The following is a 20,701-nucleotide window of genomic DNA, read 5'->3' on the forward strand; positions in this document are numbered from 1 at the left end:
CACAGCCGCCTACTCCTACACCATGCATGTAAACAGTGAAAACACAGACAGTCAGTAGGTCATCCGGGTAGGTCTACTAGTACCCGGTACCCGTGAGTACCGGTACTCTACTCAACGGTAGCACTGACAGTCTGTCACACTCACAAGTACAACATGTAACAGACTCCGAGCCACAGCTACAGATTCGTAGCCTCGCTAGGTTTTGTACAAAAAAAATTAAAATGTAGAATGATACTGTCACATTTTTTTTACATAATCATTACTGTACAACACACATGTGTGCGTGTGACCATGATTTGTAAAAGTGGGCCGAGTGTTGTCTGCATATCGACGCATGAAATCCGATCGGGTGAGTCAAGACAAGTAAATGCGCCCTGCAGCAGTACATAATCCCAGTGTTCACAGGTCCAGCCTGGGCTGCACAGTCAGTCCCATGCGCATATGCGTGGATTTGACTCCCTACACTCAGCTACAGCACACATGGTACATGGAGATCGGATTTCGTGCAGTCGCAGACTATGGGAGTATGGCATGTAAGCCGGCGACAGTGTAAGCAATGCTATGGGGCCAATATCTATCCAAGCAAGGCCTCGTTACTTCGAAGACCTACGAAGTACGATCCGATCCAGGCGCGTGCTCAGCGATGGGCACGCGCGGGGGGGCACGTGCACCCCCCAAAAAATTTCAATCTGGGTAATTGCAATTGTAATGTATGCAAATATGCTCTAAAATTCAAGAAAGGTTGCAAACAAATTGCAGAAAATTGCCGGGGGGGGGCTCCCCTCGGCTCCCGTGCACCCCCCTAGTTGGGGGGCCGAGCACGCCCCTGCGATCGTACTTCCTGCCGAAGTAATTATATAATTAGTTTCGTAGGCATGGCACCAGCCGCAAACCCAGGGTGTCGTAAAGATATGAATCTTTCTGCCAGTGTGATTACGATATGGACGATCACATGACCTCCACGGAAGCGCGACACAACGTTACGTCGCACGCGTGCACGCACCCTTGTACACATAATATCTACGTGACATGTTTCAGTTGCGAGGCAACTGTTTCTCGATCTCAAATCTGCACTTCACTTCAGTTCTCTCTTGCTTTCATCCATTCAGTTTTGTGTTTCTTCTTGGTCAACATGGCACGACTTGTGTTGCTGCTTGTTGCTGTCGCGGTTGCGCCTAGCTTCGGTCTGGACAATGGCCTCGGCCGTCGTCCTCAGATGGGATGGAATTCATGGAACAAATTCCACTGCAACATCAGCTCACAGGTACGTGTTGGTTGAGTTTGAATGAATGAAGGTCGATTTTATCATGGCAACAACGCGCCGGCAGTTTTTAGCTGCGGAGTGGGTAGAGTGTTCATTCTTATCTTTACTGGCGGATTGCTTGAGGTGTGTTTCGGGTTTGCATTCGTAGTAGTGTATTTGGCATTTTGTTTGAATCTTCCGTACGCAGCAACTGTTGGCTACGCGTATACGCACGCATAGCATGGTGGTGAACCTACAACACACCCCCAGCTCGCCTTCAAATTGTACTGCTTGGTTGGTTGCAGGAGCCATTAATCCATTGCTTTGTGTTACCGTCGCGTCCTAGCTTCAGTGTAAATAAGAGAGATATGCCTGCGTTTTAGTATTGACTGTTCATCGGAGAACGACTCGCGACTGCTTGAACTGTCGAAATGAGGAAGGGCTAGCAATGGGTCCCTGCCCTGGGGTCGAGTCGCGGTTCCCATATGCGATCCTATTGCTGAGTACAGCAACATGTTCAGACTTATAATAGGTCAGAAAGTCGCAAGGAATACCAGCGAAGGGCACCCAAAATGGTGGCCTTGACTTATGCGGCAGGTCTTGAGATTCCCGCGATAGGCATCTATTTGCCTTTGGAAAATCAATCGAATAAAAATGAAATGAAATATTTGGTTGCATGCAAGTGTGGCGAATAGAGTCTGGCCTACGGATGTGTGCCCGCTGCGAGGCCAGATTTCACTTGAGCCGCTGCCGCATAAAACAAGCCAGATTCGGCGACCCTCACCTTCCCGTGGTGAATCCGTCAGGAGACTAGGCCTCGGTCTAGACCTGCCAAGCGAGGTTCAACCTCCAGCCCACTTGCTGGATTGGATAGCTAATAATAAAACAAGCCGTTTCAGCGTGTGCTGCGCGGAGAGAGAGAGAGAGAGAGCGGTCACACTGGTGATTACTTACCAAGCTCGCAATAGGGCCGGGGGGAAATGCACAGGTCCCGACACATGTGCATCTGGAACTACCACGTAGAGAGACAAGCCGTCAAATTCTGCCGCAAGCGATTCAATTCTACCAAAGCGACATGCGGTTGAGATTGGGCGCACTGCACAAAATCCACCGTTTCACTAGAACGACGAGCACCTTTTTCAGCTGGCCAGCAAAACCGCCTCAATGTCGCAGCGTCTAGGCTATAGCCATCCATTCATGGCTGAGTTTGGCCATATTAGAAGTAGTATCTCTGGGTTTCATTATCCTATTTCGGGAACACTCACTGTGTAGGAGTCCTATTTCGGGAACACTCACTGTGTAGGAAACGAACATGCACGTGTATGCACGCTTGCCCGCACACCACACGCACACACACACACACACACACACACACACACACACACACACACACACACACACACACACACACACATGATGCATTTCCTTTTGGCAATATCTGTTTGTCCAATGTATGCAGTACCACCTGAGTACCACCTGACTAGAGTATAGTCTATAGAGGTTACATGCTGTTGATTACGTCATCATTGGAGATGCTTTGTATGAGAGTGACAACTGACAAAGCACTGGTACAAGTACATGTACTTGTTTGCCACTCAAACCCAAATACCAAGTAGCACTGCTTGCATATGATTCGCCACTCCATGCAAATTTACCATTAACCCTTATCGCCGGGACTCATTTTGTTCATAACTTTAGTTTCCCTTGGGTGATATTGGCAATCTTGGGCTTTTTGGAAAGCTTGAGCTATGAGGAGTTCTCTAGAAACAGTTTCTAGCCTTCATTTGTAAGCGGCACAAAAAGCCAAAGTTACACTATTTGCAAACTTGTTTCCTACGCTGTGTGAAAACAGACCTCCTTCAGAGACTTTTAACTTCTCTTTGGAACATGCTAAGACGCTCCGGTTTTTTTGCAAATGAATGGTGGGTCTTTCTAACTTCTTTTGAGACGGAAATGGTGCGGATTCGATCAAAAATAAGTGAGTTACAGCTTGTTAAAGTCATCGACGGATAGTCGTAGATTTTTGATAAGGGTTAAGGTCCCAATACCAGGGGTGAAGAGAATATCCTAGCACTGACCTCCACTCCATACACAGTATGTGAGATCAAGCACAAACAACGATCTCATTTGCACCATAAGAGGCAATTCGCATGACGTGCAAATGCACGGTAAAGCGTTTGTGCGTAAGTGGACAAGCGGACCTGCCGATTCACGCGAGACTGCTAATCTTGCACGCATCAGTGAGTGCGTTCGATTATGCCCGCGAATCGATTCGTGAATCCACTCACGAATCGCCCCTGGCTATTCACATCAACCCGTGTGAATAGGGTGAATGGATTCTGAATCGATTCCAGGGCTCACTACATGAAATTGAATGACTGGATTCCATTCATGAATTGATTCAAGTGCGTAATCGAACACGCTCACTGCATCCACAGGGACCTCAATCGAGTATCCTTTCATTGGTTTTGCTCGCGCGCAAAGCTAGCGCCACATACAGCGCGATACATCGTGTGAATCGCCTAAAACCTGCATATATCGGCATTGCTCAATCTTATGTTATGTGTTTACTGAGGGTGCAACTCGCTTTATTTATTTCGCTGATATTAAATATCTTTTACTCGATCTGTTGACAATAGTGTGTTGTCCTGTGTGGACGTGTCCGTGTACCGCTGCATTGTGAACCGCGCCGCATCAGCCTGCACGATTGGACACCTGTTAGCATGCTCTCTAGCGTGTTTGTTCATGCGGTCGGAATCATCGCGCTGGACCAAGCGCAATCACAGTTCCAGATGAAAATGATTTTCTCACTTGTCCTCAAAATGGGCTTTTCCGATGTATCTGTTCAGGAACTCTCACCCATTGTATATAGTATATTGACAGCTCCCGCGTTAATGTAGTGTGTAATGGTAACAAGAGTGGGGTGTGTTGGCGCTATATTCTTCTCCTCGCTTTCTCATCTGAGTGATAATATGGCACGTGCACCGAGTCTAGGGTTATAGTACTTGCTTGACACTGCTCTCTGGGTTCTTTCTGCCTTGTTTTCTCTGCAGCTGATCCGCAAGACGGCCGACTTGCTAGTGTCGACTGGATTGTCCAAAGTCGGCTACACGTACGTGAATCTAGATGACTGCTGGGCCACGAGCCGTGATAAGCTGGGGCGCATCCACGAAGATCCCAAGGTAGGGCCACTGTGTTTCTGCTCACGCCTGTTCAATGATAGTTTTGAGTGGCACTCTTTCTTTTGACAATTGTTAGCATTGAGAGCACCAAGATGAAGCGTGCTAGAACTATCCTGGGCTTTGTCCAAAGAGTGCTCAATACCCATGTAGGGCAGAGCCTTCTACACAAGAGAGATTGGAAGCTGTGTCGCAACTCTTGACTATTAAACTATTTAAAAGTTATAAATTTCACGGCTCGAGACCCAGTTAAACTGAGTTTGCGCGTCCGCAGGAATGCCACCGCCTTCAAGGATCCAAGACGTGGACGCAGCTCCTAAGGCGGTGGGAGGCAAGTATATCAGACCCACCACGGCGTGGTCAAAGACTACCCCAAATCCCATTCGCCGCATCCATGTTACCCTCATGCCAGGCCTCAAGTTCTCTTTTAACTGTAGGTCGGAGTACGGTTGGAAAGGATCCACTTTCAGACAGGACTCGAATCTGGTACCCTCTGTTTCTCAGTCATGGTTTCCGACCATCCCACTATGCCTGCCCGTACATGTACCGTAAAGTCTTGTATAAAAGCCGCGGCTTCTATGACTTTCTTGGTGAAATTTTGCAGGCTTCTATAATATGAGACGGGCTTCTATACAAGACAGGTGTTTCTATGTATGTCAACACTAAAACCAGGCTTATGTGTGATTTGATGGGCCTAAAATTGCGGCTTCTATTCAAGTGTGGCTTTTATACAAGACTTTACGGTATGCCTGTTATGTTCACTAAATCCTGCTCCTTTGCTCTGTTGGCTTGGTCTAGGCTTTCCCGGAGGGCATGGGTCATCTTGGAGAGTACATCCACAACCAGGGATTGAAATTTGGCATCTACAGTGATGCTGGCGATCTGACCTGTGCAGGTCGCCCTGGCTCTCTGGAACATGAGAACAGCGATGCTCAGTCGTATGCAGACTGGAAGGTAGGGGATTGTTGCTCACACTAGGTATAGCCCTGTCCAGTGTTGCTTTAGGGTGCAGGAAAGGCAGTTGCACTGCTGTAGAGCTATTACTAGTACCCTCTGCTGCCTTGGGCTGTTTAGTAGTGCATGTGTTGTGGCTTAGGCTGTGTGTGTGTGTGTGTGTGTGTTTGTGTGTGTGTGCCAGCTACTAGTAGTTCGGTTGGTGGGTAAACTTATGGCAGATAGTGTTGGGTCTGTTGCTAACTGGCTCGACTGCTTGAAAGTGCAATGTTGTACCTGCCACCTTTGTTGGTTTCAGGGTTCATATACTTTCTATTTTAAGTATACATACTTGTTGACCGATGGACTACTTCTGGCTAAAGTAACTCTTGTGTAATAAATGATGCTAGTGAAGCCTTTATCAGATCCACTCTGATATGGTGAGACTCCCATGATAGGTATCCATTTACCTCTGGAGAATCCGTAAATAAACAAACTGAACTGAACTGATATAGCCATCCACACTAGCAGCAAGCACTTGGGGCAGGGATCAATGCAGTTGGAGGTAGCTCACAATCCACCAGGAAACTGGTATTACGAAGAGCAGCTAATTGGCGATTGATAATTTCTTTGCTGATGGTGTCTGATAGTGAATGTTGCATGGCTAATTTGTACAAATGGGAATGCTTTGCGCTGTGTTTAAAAAAAAATTAAAATTGTTCTCAAGATGTGCTACACGCGGCGAAGGTGAATATCTTGTTGGAATTCCCCTGCTGTCTGGTGAAGAACGAGTATAGATAAAAGAGGTCTGCCGGTCTCCGCAATGTGGGTGTACAAAACCTGTATTAATTAATATGTTGACCTATGTCGTGTCGTTGCACATGTCTTCTATCTCTGCAGGTGGACTACCTGAAGTATGACAACTGTCATGCAGGTGACATCGATGTTAGAGAACGTTACCCCATCATGCGCGATGCTCTGAACAGAACCGGTCGTAAGATTTTCTTCTCCATGTGCGAGTGGGGCAAGGTACGTCCTGTGCTCTGATCGTTTCTTACTCTTTGGCATGCAATTAGTGTGCTCTCTCATCTGCCTCTGTTTCGCTTGTCTGTCTACCCATCTTGTCAATCTCATCATCTCTTTCTTCTCTATGAAAATTTGAAAAACGTCTGTAATTGCCACAGAAACTTTTAAAAAAAGTCAAAGTCAAATTCAGCCCTTACGTAAGTTAATTGTAGCTGGGTAAATACTAAATTGTTCTCAGTATCCTTTCGTGTCTGCTTGTCATGGCATGGTGTTCGACCCATCTCGCACACATTATGGGGCACGTGTGTTGTGAAGTGCGGTGCACGGTCAATCATGTTCCATGTGTAAATGGTCGCCGCCCATGTAAAACGCTGTCCTCCTGGCCAATAGGAGAAACGCCTGTCTGGTATTCGCGCTCCTGTGATCAGATCCGATCCCTACTTATGGCGCCCCGTCGCTCTGCATTAATCCTTGAGGGTGGTGTTCCTGCGGACGCATTCAATCAGTTTGACCGACTCTGACGTGAACCGTGCCATGTGTTAAATGCATATCAATCGGAAGAGCTCATGCATTATGGCCTAGAGTAATGGCCAATGAATTGGGTGATCATCATCGGGTACGGTACGGCACTGTATTGATGTGTGCGTGAAACATGCACACAATGTCGCTGTGCATCCCGCACCTACTTCCCTATTTCCTTGTCCAATGGTGTAGGTAAGCTGTTACGATTTGTCAGTTTAGCGTGGCCAGTAGTTCCTCTTTTTTTGGTAATTTGGCGCATGTCCAGTGGAGCTGTCACCTCCTGATTGTTATGCCTGCTGCTGCTTCTCGGTGTTTGTGTTTCTCTCAACCAGGAGGCACCATGGCTCTGGGCAGGCCCAGTTGGCAATAGCTGGCGTACTACTGGTGACATTGACCCATCCTGGGAGCGCACCATGTATTGTCTCGACCTGAACGAGCCACTGTACCCGTACGCCGGACCTGGAAAGTGGAACGACCCAGACATGCTCGAGGTTAGATCTTGCTTTGCTGCTTGAGAATCTTGTTGAATTTTATTTCAAGTATTGGCTTCTAATTCCTTTTCAGCCTGCAGTTTCCCGTGGTCTCTTTGTATCATCAAGGTTCTCTATTGTTCATGATGTCACGAGTATATAAGTTCCCAAGAGTGTGCAACTCCTCTTACCCTTTCTATGGAGTAAGCCAACGGCAAGCTCACATCACGTCACATCACGTGGTGTAGTGTCGCAGTTGTACGTTTCCAGTCCGTTTTATCTAGCAGTGGAGTAATCAAAAAGGCCCTCTCTGACAGAGACTCACTGTGCGTATGCAAATCCCCAGCATGATCATGGCAGATATTCGGTTTGCGTGCACGCTATCCTTCATTTGTACGTAGTACGAAACGTACCCGAGTCACGTGATGTGCGTTTTCGCCGTCGAAGACCCCATATGCAGAGTTGCACACTCTTGGGAGGTTATATACTCTTGATCATGTCAAGAGTATAACCCCCCAACAGTGTGCAACTCCTGATATACCCTTCTTTGGGGCTCGCCGACGGCGAAAACTCACATCACATGGTGCAGTGTCCCAGTTGTACGTTTCCAGCCCATTTCTAGCGAGCAGCGGAGTAATAATAAAAGCGCTCCTTGGCAGAAATTCACTGCGCATATGCTACTCGTCTGCATAATCGTGGCAGATTTTCGGATTGCGCGCACGCTATCCTTAGTTGTACGTAGTAGAAAACGTACCCGAGGCACGCGATGTGCATTTTCACCGTCGAAGACCCCATACGCAGAGTTGCACACTCTTGGGAGGTTATATAATTATATTATACTCTTGTTGATGATATGGATAGATGGATGGATCTATCATGTGATGGGTCCTGCATTCCCGTGCGTTGCTAGGTTATTTTGCATTTCTGTCTACCGATTGGGGACTGTGCCTTTGAACCCCTCTCGTATATCCACAAGAGAGGGAGGAGGCATAGCCAGCTGTCTTGAAATAACAGGAAAGTTCAATGAGCTCTGTTCCATGCATCTGCTTTCTGCTAAATTCTAGGTTGGTAATGGTCTGACTAACGTTGAAGGGCAGTCCCATTTCAGTCTGTGGGCATTGATGAAGGCACCGCTGCTGATCGGCTGTGACATCTCCAAGATGTCCGCTGCCACCAAAGCCACTCTCATGAACGAGGAGGTTATTGCTGTCAACCAGGATCCACTCGGAGTGCAGGTGGGTGCGCGCTATGATTGCTTGTTTGTTCTGGGTAGGGGTAAAGTTCAAAGCGACGGCGCATGCTTCATTCCATGTGGCATGATCTCAGATCCTGTATAGGGATGGGCAACATGCTGAACTCAATGATTGCCATCCGGTGTGCGGATAAATCTATGGGTACCTTTGTAAACTCTTCCTTTGTGAACTTTTTCCTGCCAAAATTGAGTGTGAGTAGCAATGTTTGTAGCAGTCCAGCTGGGTTTAACATCTTGACTAGCACTGTGTGTAGCAGTCCAGCTGGGTTCAAACATCTTTACAAAAAAGTGTGCCTTTAATCGCATCTGTTGCTGGATTCCAGCTAATCAGGATTGTTGCAAAACAATGAGGCGTTCAAGTGTACTGTCTGTACCTGTTCGCCCTGCCTGCGTGATGCGCTGGAGTGTTGCGATGTGCTGTAGTGGAGGGTTTCGCCAAGCTAAAAAATAAAGTGTGCATCACCATCAGATAATTTGTCCCTAATTTACAGGTAAAGCTGTTGCACTCCAGTCCACCTATTTCTTATGGCCCCGAAACGTGTGTGCATGTGCTTCCGTGCGTGTCTTTGTATCAGAAGGTGTAGGTGTAAGTTCTTGCAATTCCGAGTCAAGTTGGGTAGAATAATTCACCCTGTTGAAATAGTGGGTATGCTTCTTTTTGCTACTGCTTGCTTTCAGGGTCACCGAACGTCCAGGGCAAACCCGAACGGAGCAGAGCTGTGGCAGGGCCCCTTGGCTGATGGATCCATTATTGCCATTCTGTTCAATCGCAACGACGACCTGCCCGCCAACATCACCGTTTCTTTCGCTTTCCAAGGCACCGCGATCGACATGGAGATCCGGGACTTGTGGCTGCACAAGGACCTCGGACAGTTCAGCGAGTTCAGCCCTATCGTCCCGCCCCACGGTGTGCGTATGCTGAAGGTGAAACCTGCCGGTGGCAAGAAAACCCCGTCCGGTGCGGAGCTGTTGAATGCCACCACGCTCACATCATACTACTTCATCTTCCCGTCCATAAAGACCAAGGTGCAGACGGTAGTATAAAGTGGTGAGTGTTCTGCTGTTATGCATATGCTTTCATGCCCTTTTGAGCTGATTCATTTATTTCTTCTGCATTTCCACCTTGTTCATATATGAAGCTAGAGGGCATTTGTGACATCTGGCCTCTCATTATGATCCCATTTCTGACATAGCTGACAGGTCTCTTTATGCTGCCGTTTCTGACATGCTGACATGTGTTGATTACACAGTGCTACACCTGATGCTTTTACCATTTTTCCAAACCTTTTTGTTTTTTATAAATAGCAGTGCAGTAGTGTACATAAAGAAGGCCTTAGATTCTTTAGGCACCGCAACTGTTTGCTTCTTTTTTTCTGTTGCTTTTTTGCACGTGACTTTCGTGTGTTTCTTATTTATAAGTGTACAGTGGACCAGTGAAGTAATGATATCATCATGTGATCGTTTGGTCAGATCCAGATCCATTGGATCAATAATATTATCATGTGTTCGTTTTGGTCGGATCCAGATCCATTGGATCCACTGGATCTGCATTGGTCGAATCTCGATCCAGATTCCTCGAATTTGGATCCGAGCAACCCTGCCCCGGGAGCAGGGTTGACGGGTCCATTTTCGCCAAACATTATGTTTGAACGTGTTTGGCGGGTACTAATCATACTGTTAACACTTTTAGTACACATGCACGTGGAAAGGCGCTGCACCATGCAGATGAGTACAAGGAGAGTAATACTACTGTAGTAACGTGGTATTTCTAGTATTTTCTACCTCCGCACGGCCACGGCAGCAGTGTGTTCCTAATGTGATCGGTTAATCCGACCAAACGATCACAGCCTTGGGCTGTGTTTACACGAGGCGTTTCATCCTACCGTGAACAACACTGACTAGCGCGTTTACATGATGCATTGCGCTTGACCCGGGTTGAAATCAACCCGGGGCGCCTAGCATACACATGGCACATGACGGGCTCCCCGGTAAAATTGCCTCATTGCAAACTTGCCGCATATCAATAATATTCACCGCAAATTATGATATATTAACCCGCAAATTACGCGATTTTCCCTGGGGACAGAATATAATATAATAGCACTGCACATGCAAATTTCGCGCGAAATGATTCACGTGACCATACAGGACTCTTGAAGTGGACTTTTGGCGGCATAACAGTACCGTACAGGCAATATATGTTGCCGCGTAACGCAGGGGGGTGCGGCGTAACGCGCGACCAGGCTAGTGCGACAAATTTTCGTTGCGTTCGTAACCCGCGTCCGGCGGGGTGCGGCGATCTTTTCATTGCAGTTTGCAAAAAATGATGCGGCAATAGCAAAAAAATGATGCGGCAATAGCAAAAAAAGGACTGCGGCAATATAGAAACCTGTGTAACGGCTCCTGTGCGACTTTGCATGTAACGCCCTGCGTGCGGTAAACATGTGCCAATGTAACGCTTCATGGCCTCACTGCGACCATATATATTGCCAGTACGGTATTTGACCCGGGTCAACTGTCTTCGTGTAAACGCTCACCTATCGTTTGTCTATCGTACAGACTTTCAACCCAGGTTGAAAATTCTCATGTAAATGCAGCCAAGGGGCCATTTACAAGAGAAAATAAGCCTGGGCTTATTCAACCCTAGGCTAGCGATAAGCCCGCCTTGATCTGTCACCCAGTCATTTTAGAGCGCGCGTTTACATGGTCGGGCGAGCTTATTCAGCTCACCCCGACCTGAACTAGCCCTACCCTTGACCCCCGAGCTTATCCAACTCCCAGGGCTTATTTTGTCATGTATTAAAACGGTCAAGAATATACAGTAATATAAAGCCAGTCTCAGTTATAAAGCCATGGGCTTCATAAATGATGACATTTTGTATGTTTTGTAAAAATGAAGGAATAAGTACTATGCTAACAAACTTACAGCCCAGCAGGAAAGGTGAACAAGTGGATTTAGAAGGGCCAAGAGGGGAAGGAAAGCGCAACGAAGAAGAGCACGAGCTACGCATCACGGCAACAAAGAATGCCGAAAGTTACTGGATGATGACGAAACTAGTAAGACTATTGGACAGACCGGCCTTACTACAACTCGACGACGCAAAGCAACAGACCACCCAACTTGGGAGGCTCAAGTTTATGTAATAAACATAGAAGGGGAAGCTAAGCGAAGAGGGAATTGTGACAACGGAAACGCCAACATCCTACTGAACTCCACTAACATCAAGGGGGTTATGTACTCTTGCTATCATGTATGATGGACTAGTTATGTACAATAACAAGTAGTTCCACACGACGTAGATCTACGTTTCGCCGGTCATGACGGCTCAGACAGGTGTGCAAAGTTGAACTCGAATGGTGAGCCAATATAGTTATGATGAAGAAAGGAAAAGGACAAAATGTTACGCCTTATGACAAACTGTCCACCAACGTAACCAGATCTGATACAGTCAGCGAGTGCGACAAAATCATCACAAAACCAGGGAGTCTCCCTGCACAAAACTGACAAGGAGTACCGAGACATTCGGCGACCTGACACCTTTGTCAGGTCAACTTTGCACCTCTGACAACTTTGCACACCTGAGGAGCCGTCATGACCTATACGGCGAAACGTACGTCGTGTGGAACTACTTGTTACTGTACATAACTAGTCCATCATACATGATAGTGGAGTTCAGTAGGATGTTGGCGTTTCGGTTTGTCACAATTCGTCTTCGCTTAGCTTCCCCTTCTTTGTTTATTACATAAACTTGAGCCTCCCAAGTTGGGTGGTCTGTTGCTTTGCGTCGTCGAGTTGTAGTAACGCCGGTCTGTCCAATAGTCTTACTAGTTTCGTCATCATCCAGTAACTTTCGGCATTCTTTGTTGCCGTGATGCGTAGCTCGTGCTCTTCTTCGTTGCGCTTTCCTTCCCCTCTTGGCCCTTTCCGAACCTGAGCCTTCCAAGTTGGAAGGTTGTTGGTTTGCGCCTTGGAGAAGTGTTGGAGCTAAGTGGATTTAGATTGAAATTTCTGTGTGGACTTTGACTTTTATGGCATGGCGTAGTTGGCGAGTCATTTCGCTTCTAAAATAGCTAGGAGAGCACCAGTGTTTCGAATATAAGACCATGGCTTTACAGGCGCTGACATACGGTAAGCGAGTTTTTCCGTATTTTTCGATTTTGCCTCGTGAGCCAGAGAGGATGTTGCCATGGACAGGGCGTCTGTTTTATTTATTTATTGGTATATGTTTTCTTCTGATTTCGTTCAGTGGAAGGTCTTAGCCGATCCTCGACTCTTCTCGAAAAATAAGTGACAATTGGAAAAGCAGTAGAAGCCTGAGCCGGCACTTCTTGAGTCCAAATTTCATCATACACGAACATTTACCACTGCGTTAACTGTGTGCGATTTGAAAAATAAAATGCGACCAGAACTCGCAGTCACTCACCTGAACTCAGCCCCGTACAACCGTCATGTAAACGGTTGAAAAATAGGCTCGAGGCGGATAAGCCTGGGCTTATAGTTCCTCATGTAAACAGCCCCTCAGAGAGTGTGTTCTGGCCCGAGGGAAACACGAGGAGCCAGGAGCTGCATCTGCACCTCTATCCTTGATCGACGCAGGTGACATTCCTACAAATGTGGAAAACTCAGTCTGGCTGGGTTTCAAGTAGCGAGCAGTAAAACCGCATGGTTTTTAGTTCACCTAAAATCAAATGTTCGCCAGTTGTAGTCTTCGGGGTGCTGAGTCAAATGGTCTTGGTCCGAGGAAGCCGCGACGCTCCGTTCCTCCTTAGTCCTTATTCCCAATCGAACTTGCGCACTTCCACCGAAACTGGGTGACTGCGCCCAACTAGATGGGGATTCGTATGTAAAATGTCACTAAAAGCGCCAGTTCGTTTCTAAAAGCACGGATAACCGCAATTGGCCTATTTGTTGTAGTCCTTCGGACGCCAAGTCTACTGGTTTTGGTCCGAGAAAGCTGCGATGCAGCGTTCGGCCCGTATTCTCAATCGAACGTACAGTAAAACCTGTAAAGGCGACCACCTGTCCAAGAAGACCACTGAAACCAGGATCAAGGGATGCTATTTCCAGTCAAATAACCCTGGATAAGGAGACCACCTGGTAACAGAGACCACATTTTGAAGGTCCCTTGAGCGGTCGTCTTAGACAGGTTTCACTGTAGTTGAATAAGTGGTCACGTGCTCATGCGTGCACAAGTCACCTGGTCACCGTGCCTGCTGGGTACAACTTACTTACAGCCCGTTTGGGTGTGTTCCTGTCACTCGAGTTGAACCTTGGTGTGAAAATCGTAGCCTGGAGGCACGGTGACCACGTGACTTGTGCACGCATGAGCACGTGACCGCTTATTCAATGTACAGATATAGTTGGTATGCAGAGTGCCTCACTCATTGACAGCCATCACTCTGTGAACCTTTGGAGAAGGCAAGGGCCCTCCCTAGGTAAGCACGGAGTTCTTCGCATGAATTTTCTTCGCCGGCTTGCTTCTTGCTGGCTTGCTGATGGCCGCTTTTAGATTATCTTCTCCGGTAGAATTGTCCAGCTTCTTTCTCCTTCCTCGTGCAGAAACAATAAGAGTTTAGATATCAGCAAATCAAGAAGAAAACACTTGCTGAACTCTGATTGGCTGAGGGCAGTTGACCAATCATTTCAGCCGCACTCAGATTTTTGTCACGAAACGCAGACATATTTGATCTATAGTCAAACCTCGTTGGGACGAACTTCAAGGGACCGAAAAAGTTTGTTCGTCTTATCGGGAGTTCTTCTTATCCAGATCTGACAAAAAAATGATATGCATATCATATGAAAAGTAAAAAGGACCAAGGAACTACAAGGTACACTATAATGTCCACGAACACCACCAGTTACTAAACAATCAGCTCATGCGATAACATTGCACGACACCGACCGACGGTGATGGTGGTGTTAGTGGACCGTGTAACTTGTAGTTCCTTGGTCCATTTTACTTTTTATAATAATGCTTGGGTCTCCATCCGAGTTCATTCTTGTATATGATAAGGATTGTATTTACGTGAAGGTGCATGCTGTGGCAAATGTAAAACATTTTTTTCATAACATAACCCAGCAACAGGTAAGAACAATGTGCAATGAATTCAGGACAGCATTACATCCGCCTTGTAACATGTTTTGTCAGTACAAGAAGCCTCAACTATCGAAAGAAAAAAACTACAGCCAGCGCACCCATGGGGACCAAAAGTTCGTACTACACGTTGGTTTTGTTCAAATCACGCTTGAAATTAGTTCGTCTTCACGAAAGTTCGCCGTACGGAGTTCGTCATAAACGAATACTTTGGACTTGATATGTTGCCTGGCCAACCATAGGATTGGCCCAAGCTCGTACTAAGGGCGCGTTCAGACTACCGATAAAAAGTGACCGATTGGGAAAGTCGCCGAGGTGATTTAATCACGTGACGTTACTGGCACGTTACCGGTGGGAAAGTTTTACTGCCGCGGCTGCTGCGGCAGTAAACTTTTACCGGCAGTAAAAAAGTGCTCAGGCTGCATGCGCGCTGCGAAAAAAAGGGAAAATCCCTTGTCAGTGGCGCGGTGAGAGCTGAAAACTTCACGGTAACGTTAGTTTGTTATCGGTAGTGTGAATGTCCTTCACGGTTTATCGGCATTCACGGTTTGACGGGGTTCACGGTAGTCTGAACGCGCCCTAAAGGAAAGTCCGCCTTATCAGTGCTCGTCCTAACGAGGTTTGACTGTACCTCATTCACCACCGCTAATGTGATCATCGTAGTATGAGCCGCATCGCCTTTTGGGGGGGGGGGGAATTACTGGTGTTTAATTAAAGTGCGGTTTATACTCCTGAAAATGCGGCATGTGATTTGCATGGATGGGAAAAGCAACGTGGAAATAGCCGAGTGCTTGAGCTGCCAACCGAGGCTCATGAATCTGCTGTGCACCGTGAAGTCCGCGGCAGAATATCAGAAATTCTGTGCAGAATTCTGCGGCAAATCTGCAAGGAAAATGAGTATAAACCGGTTGAAAGCTCCACAGCCGCACTGAAAGTTGCTGTCCCTATATTTAAAAGTCTTCTAAAAAGAGCTCCATAACATATACCGTAAAGTCGCGGATAAAAGACGGGCTTATAAGCACCGTAGATCTACCGGTATGGCGGCAGTTTTACTATGCACCGTACATAGCGCATGCACTCTTGACCTACCCGATCCGCGCTTGCATAGAAGCCAGGCTTCTACGCGCGACAGGCTTATATGCATTTGACCCGTTAGATTTTCAGGCTTCTATCCGCGATGTGCTTGTATGCAAACCCAGCTTTTATCCGCGACTTTACGGTACTCATGGAAAATCTCTGCAGCTCGGGGATCAACGAATTTGTACTCATGGAAACTGGTAGAAGAATTTCTCAGAAAATGCTGACTTGATAAGTAATAGTTGATATGCGAAAAATGAACTCAAGGAAATGGCGGAAAAACGTGGGTGAAACCTAACAATTTGTGGCACTCAAATATAATCATAGAAAATGATGCTGATGGTACTCATGTTCTACAACTAACTGCCAATAAGCTCTAGCATGTCTTGGATGCGCACTCCAACAGCCTTCCGACTTGGAAGGTTGTAAGTAACGGAGTAACATAGGAGGGCAAGGTGAGCGCGACCAAAGCACAAGCTGAAAGCGTTAGCTGTGAAGGACTTCGCCGTTGGCGGATGTACATGCACGTGGATGGCGCACGCCAGCCAACGTTTTCGGTTGGAACAAAACATTAGAGGTTAAGATGCACCGTTATTTCCGACGTGACGCGAAAGTTCAGCTCGCGTTATTTGGCTCGCGCGTCGAAAAACAACGCGAGTGACATGCAGCTCACACCAAATTTGACGTGAAATTGCGCGTCACGTCGGAAATATTAGAGAGCTTAAGATGCACGTTATTTCTGACGTGACGCGAAAGTTCAGCTCGCGTTACTTGGCTCGCGCGTCAAAAAACAACGCGAGTGATCTGCAGCTCACGTCGAAATTTGTAGTTTTACGCCAAATTTGACGTGACATTGCGCGTCACGTCGGAAATAACGTGCATCTTAACCTCTCTAATGTGCATCTTGACCTCCCTATTGTCTTGAGACAGAAAAAGACGCAAAATAGTCACAGGTAGCATGCTTACCAGTACGTCATTGTGCCGATGTCCTCAAGACCTCTCGACCCGGACCGCTTGACCCGAGTATCGACATCGCGCTCAGCTGCCCAGCCTCCTCCGCGGATCCGGCTCGCAAGCAGTGGGCGGCTGTGCATGCGCTGCACGCAGGCATGCACGCGCCGAGCGTGAACGACCGCGCATGGCCGGTCGACCAGGATAACCGTAGATTCTACCTAAACCGTGCCAGTGCGGGCAGTCGACCGTCGTCTCCTCGAGTCGTACATAATTCATACACCAGGCGGACACAGCAAGACTGAAAGAGCTCAGTACTACTACGAATGCTAGTGTCTCAGGAGCATGCGTTACACATAAAAGTAGCGTCTACCCGCAGTCGTCGCTGAAGCAATGAAGGGCAAAGACAAGTAAGAAACAAGAAAATTCAAAGTACATTCTGCAACCAATCCAGTGTTGTTCACTCCGCGGCGAGCAGACTGAGGGCATGCGTAGCTAGGAGTAGGAGTGCATACTGGCCGGTGCCAGTACGAGCGAGTTTGGGCATGTAGGTTGGCGCTCACCTTGGACGGACCGTCGTCTCCAGCACACTAGTATCCTACCACCGTGTGTTGGAAAATACTTCCATTCCATTTCTACGAACGAGACGATGAGTCGATAAACTGAAACCTTCTCGAGCGATGTTCAATGTGTTCTGTTCGCTAGTACAAGCCAAACCATAGTTTCTGACGCGAGCACGTCAAAGACTAAGACGAGAGTAGTCCGTCTAAACACGTTCTATGTTGAAATGGCGCGACCCAGGTGGAATGTTGGCGAGCCTTTGGAAGCGCAGAAAGAGTCTGTGCGGTGTCGGAGGTGGGAGATCGACATACCGACTCTGACATGGTTAGCATTTTACCGTTCACGCTATTTTCGGTGGTAGGCCTGCACCGTTTTTTGTGTGTGTAGACATGGCATTTTACAGTTCACGCGCTAGATCCAACGGTACTCGTACCGTCGGTTTGGTACCGTTTTACGATAGAAAGCTCTTTTTAGCGGGAGAACGAAACGGTAAGATTCCAACTAGGGTTACCTCACACGTCTATCGTTGCGTCAGGAGTCAGGACTCAGAAGCCGAACTGCTATAACCTGATAACCGTGCCTCGAAAACACATCAAAAACAGTAGACTCGCCCTCTACACGCCCACCGTCGAAATAGCGTGAACGGTAAAATGCTAACCATATCTGTCGACCTGACTGATCTTTCGGAGCTTTCTCAATCTCAGTCACCTGTATATGTAGTGCAGCACTTCTCAGCCTTCTGTTCGCACAATGCGGTATGACTATGACAGTATGAGTACCAACAGAACGTCAGAAGGCGATTTAGATTTTTTTTTAATAACAATGCAACACAATAATTATATTGTGGAAAGGTCACAACAATAAGAGACAAGATCAAAATTAAAAGGAAAGCTTTGTAAACAATAATAATATAATAATAAAACGTACTAGTAGCCTGTAAAGAGTCACTGAGTACATGTCCAGTGTATTTATAATAAAAAATAATCTGCTGCAATTTATAGATTCTCACATGCGAACAACCTGGGCCTCAGCAACAACCAGCTCAGCAGACTCCGGCTGCCAAACCGATCGCTCACGGAAAAGACCCCGTGAACCCCGCAAACACATGATGCATGATCGCAACATGTGCAAATGAGAGACGGCATCTGATGTAAGATATTACGTGGAGTACTGCTCCTTCCTCCTTTCCGCTCTCAATAACGCGATTCGGCGATAGAGTGATGTCGCTGCTCTTCCCATGCCACCACTTGCCGACAGCACAACAGGCACGAACGTCGCATGCTCCACCTCTCTCACTCTCTCTCTCTTCATAGCATCGTCGCTTTTCTTTTTCATGGCGCCGATAGACAGTGGTGTGTGTTGCAGATCGATTTGAGCGTGCATGAGGATTAAAAACCCGTATATCAAGTAAAGCACGCTCAAAACGACTGCCCCGCAAACCACTGACCGCTACATCAAGCCGCGCATGCTCCTCCACAATAGCAGACCTGTATCTCATTCTCTCTCCAGTGAGTGGCTGCAGCAGTGGCTCGATGGAGACATTGTGACAGGTCTCTTGAAGGAGAGAGGCTGTCACATCCCGGATCTCATTATGGCGGATAATGGTAAAACCACCAAGGGGACATGACAATGCATGGTCAATACCATTGTCCCGTCCACAAGAGCAATGAGCGATTTTGATGAATATCACCTACAATAGCTACATAGACGACACACAAACACAATCATGTTACTGTACTTACTTGACAGTAACCATACACACTTGGGCCATAAGTCACACTTCTGTGGTCATTGGTCTGTGTGGCGGTGACTGGTGGTGGGAGTTAAGACCATGAAGCCTTGAAGGGCATGACGACCCGATCAACCTGGTCACAGGTCAGATTCTCACGCCTCAAGGCCACTGCCGGATGCATGTCCCCTGCCAAGACGGAAAAGCTAGCTTTGTTTATCCGCCTCTAGACTATAGTCTGCCCGCCGGCGCTGTTCCGACAGCGAACGTGATGATGATTATTGTCACCAAAGAGCTGTCTACTCTCTGGCCTTCAACATCGGCGCGGCGTTGTGCTGAAAACAACCAGTACGTAGATGATGGTGCAAATGCGCATGTACATGCAACTCGCTGACGCTTGACGGTCACCTGAGTAACGGGAGAGGTAACTGGAAACCAAGATATAAACATGACTCGCGAGAACCAGTGGACCGTATGCGTGTTAAAACAAAATGGCGTCACGATTTATTGAAAGTGGTATACCGTATTATCTCTAATATAAGCACGGTCCTTTATTTTTTCAATGTACCTCCGCCCCGTGCGTTCCTTTATTGGAGACTGTTCCATTATTATTTCAACCTCATTTCAGAGGCTTGTTGCCATGCCAAATTCATGTCAGACACACACATTTCAGGGTTTTTTTCGCCGGTACAGATAATGAATTTACACAGTGTGCTTATAATGGAGACTGAGCACTTTATTTTTTGAATGCCGCCCAAAGGTGTTCTATTATTGGAGACGTGCTACTATTGGAGACTGTGCTTATATTAGAGATAATACGGTAGATCATGATCAAGCGTCTCGTGATCATGTCGAGCAAGCATGCAAGGTCGAATGCTTTACTCATGCCGACGAATGTCACAGGGGGTAGGTAAATGCGTTCGGCGACAAATGACCTCTCCCGCAATAGGCAAATAGGGCCATGGCCAAAACGTTGTCATCTAGAAACGGTGCAAGTTGTTGATGGACACATCTCTTTAGCAGTATCACGGCCACGACGGAGCAGCAGATTGATGGGTCTAGAGTTTGAGAGTTTCAAAGAACTCGGGTACAGCTTCCGTGGAAAGGCACCCATTGAAGATGGTAACCAAAGAGTCCACAAAGTATTCAACACGCAGCTGCATGTCCTGCTTGTTCAGCGGGTGACCTGATATCCCGTCAAGACCAGTCCTGCTGTTGCTGTCTTGCCGGAATCAACTGACAAGACTGCCCGTTTGCCTTGCGATGTAAAATAGATAAACAACAACAAGAAGAACGCGCGCAGCGCATCAACCAATGGCAATGTGATAGGCTAAATGAAGTCCGCGGCTTCAGCGACGTTACGGGCAATAAACACAATGCACACAAGTGTAACACAAAACTAGTGAAATTTTATAATGTGATTCAGATTGGCTGGAATTAAAAAAAGGACCTGCTAGTGCTGCGTTTAATAGTGGACAGATGACCATGATGCTAGGTCCTGAATATAGCAAGATGAATGTTCTAGAATTCACACATCCTCGTCATGCACTTAAGGCTACCAGCTTGATATATAAATACAATATTGAAAGAAGAGAAAAAGGTATCACTGCACTGCACATTCAAGAACAGTATCAAGCGGGGAGTAGAGGAAGTGCAAAGCGTA

At 47.1% G+C, this 20,701-nt stretch overlaps 1 protein-coding gene across 1 annotated transcript; it reads left to right on the forward strand.

Annotated features, from left to right (window-relative positions):
• Positions 1-1,053: 1,053 nt before the first annotated feature.
• On the forward strand, positions 1,054-10,120 carry LOC135809630 (uncharacterized). The gene is made up of 7 exons (XM_065323017.1): positions 1,054-1,264; positions 4,297-4,425; positions 5,221-5,376; positions 6,256-6,384; positions 7,236-7,394; positions 8,438-8,608; positions 9,304-10,120. Exons 1-7 carry the CDS (start codon positions 1,133-1,135, stop codon positions 9,667-9,669), a joined length of 1,242 nt encoding a protein of 413 aa, XP_065179089.1. The 5' UTR covers positions 1,054-1,132; the 3' UTR covers positions 9,670-10,120.
• The last annotated feature ends 10,581 nt before the right edge of the window (positions 10,121-20,701 follow it).

The sequence above is a fragment of the Sycon ciliatum genome, chromosome 2 (genome assembly GCF_964019385.1).
Source record: "Sycon ciliatum chromosome 2, ocSycCili1.1, whole genome shotgun sequence".
NCBI lineage: Eukaryota > Metazoa > Porifera > Calcarea > Leucosolenida > Sycettidae > Sycon > Sycon ciliatum.

Coding starts and splice junctions, on each gene's coding strand:
- LOC135809630 (XM_065323017.1), top strand. CDS start 1,133: ATGGCACGACTTGTGTTGCTGCTTGTTGCTGTCGCGGTTGCGCCTAGC. Junction 6,385..7,235: donor CCATGTGCGAGTGGGGCAAG/GTACGTCCTGTG, acceptor TCTCTCAACCAG/GAGGCACCATGGCTCTGGGC. Junction 8,609..9,303: donor AGGATCCACTCGGAGTGCAG/GTGGGTGCGCGC, acceptor GCTTGCTTTCAG/GGTCACCGAACGTCCAGGGC.